This window comes from Loa loa (assembly GCF_000183805.2).
Source record: "Loa loa unplaced genomic scaffold supercont3.380, whole genome shotgun sequence".
Classification (NCBI taxonomy): domain Eukaryota; kingdom Metazoa; phylum Nematoda; class Chromadorea; order Rhabditida; family Onchocercidae; genus Loa; species Loa loa.
The window spans coordinates 36,418-38,433 of NW_018108560.1; the positions used below are offsets into that span (position 1 = coordinate 36,418).

The following is a 2,016-nucleotide window of genomic DNA, read 5'->3' on the forward strand; positions in this document are numbered from 1 at the left end:
TTTGTAGGGAACACGAATACCGATGCTTCAACAACAACAACAACAACAACAACAACAACAACAACAACAACAACAACAACAACAACAACAACACAACAGTAAGAGCAACAATAATAACAATAACAACAACAACAACGACAATAACAACAATAATAATAACAACGACAACAACAATAACAACAGCAGCAACAGTAAGACTAATTAATAAATGTGATTTAATTAACTAATTCTTTTTGGTTTCTATGACACAAAGTAGTAATAAAAGGGAGGAGTGTTTAATCTATTTTATAAATATATTCATTTTAACTTATGTTAGATTCATATTCGCTAATCGAATTGATATATAAAATATTGGAAAATATATTTAAAATAAAAAAGAAAAATGAATTACATACTCCAATAAATGATATGTAGCGATTACTGAAAATTGAATACCATGTATGCGGTTGACCAATTATGGAACTGGAACTTACTTCTTCATCTAAAATATTCCACAAAAAAATTAATTGAATTAAAAACAAGTGTTGTTGACATTATTGATAAGTATTATCAACAGTTATCACCCAAACTGTATGATATATACTTATCTTTAGAAATTGTTTTTTAATTTACATAGAAATAATATAATTAATTTATGCAAAAATTCAGTATCAGTACTTGGCAAATCATGCAAATTTTTTCCCGAAAATAATTTTCCCAAATCAGCCGAATCATCTTCACCATTATTTGTTGCATCTTTTAAATGTCCCATACTGCCATATTTTGTCGTAGCACTAATTGAAATTATGAAATTATAAATGAAAAACAAATTTAAAATAAAAATGGATTTAAAATTAATTTGATGTAAACACGTGAAATTTTCATCAATTTTATGGCAAATTTAATAAATTTGTTCAAGCATAAATTAATATTTTCAAATTGCCAGACCATATTGATCGAAAAATTAGTATTAATAATTTATAAAAGTTGCAATAATGGGTTAATACAGGTAATGCATTGGATGAGCTCTCAAAGAATAGCTTATAAAATTCACCAAAAATTACACTTTAACCGAAAATTTATTGCTTACCGTATCATCGCACTATCAGGAAAGAAACGACAATTAGGCCTACCTTGCTACCGTAGTATCAGGGAGGAAACGATAATTAGGTCTACCGTACCGCTGTAATGTTAGGAATTAAACGCCTATCTATCTCATCATCGCATGTCTACCATACCACGTAGTGTCAAGATGGAAACGATAACTAAGTCTACCGTACCATGCAGTGTCTACCGTAGCACGCAGTATCAGAAACAAAATGATAATCAGGGTTTGATTACGATGAAGAAACGAATACAATAAAATTTGTCGTTTTTTTTTTTCCCTTCCCAATAACAAACTATCAAATTTTTTGTCCAGAATTGGTAGAATTGGAATTTTTTGTCTTTTTATTACCAGACAAATACAAAGTAATTTTTGTATAATAGAAGACGTAAATGACGTAATAATTACGTAAGGATCACGTAAAAAAAGAGTGAGGGAAAAAAAGATTAACTAAACAAATCATACTTGAATTTGTTGATAAATTGAAGATCATAACTCATCGCCAATGAAACATAGGAATAATTAACAAAAGCATAAGTTATTAAAAATGGCATTGTTGAGAGAATTGCTAATTGATTTAAATCATCAATTAATATAAAAATGAATGCTATAAGCATCATTAAAATACTTGCTCGTAATGGAATTTTATTTGTACCATGCTGAAAAATAATAATGATAATTTTGATAGCAAAAACAAAAAAAAAAAATTAATTTAAAATTTAATTTAATTAATAATTTATATTGAATTCAATTCATAGAATATGCAATAATTGTTATAATTCGAAATGATAACATGATAATAGATAAAGAAAAAAATTAATTTGAAATTTAATTTAATTAATAATTTATATTGAATTCAATTCATAGAATATGCAATAATTGTTATAATTCGAAATGATAACATGATAATAGATAAAGAGAGAGAGAGAGAG

At 26.5% G+C, this 2,016-nt stretch overlaps 1 protein-coding gene across 1 annotated transcript in view; it reads right to left on the reverse strand.

Annotated features, from left to right (window-relative positions):
• The window catches only part of LOAG_13803 (hypothetical protein), a 3,416-nt gene extending 1,720 nt beyond the window's left edge, over positions 1-1,696 (reverse strand). The window contains exons 1-3 of the mRNA XM_020448731.1: positions 1,550-1,696; positions 658-773; positions 396-481 (exon numbers count right to left, since the gene is read on the reverse strand). Of these exons, the coding sequence (XP_020301147.1) occupies positions 396-481; positions 658-773; positions 1,550-1,638 (291 nt within the window). The 5' untranslated portion in view covers positions 1,639-1,696. The remainder of the gene's footprint in view (positions 1-395; positions 482-657; positions 774-1,549) is intronic.
• Between the last annotated feature and the right edge of the window lie 320 nt (positions 1,697-2,016).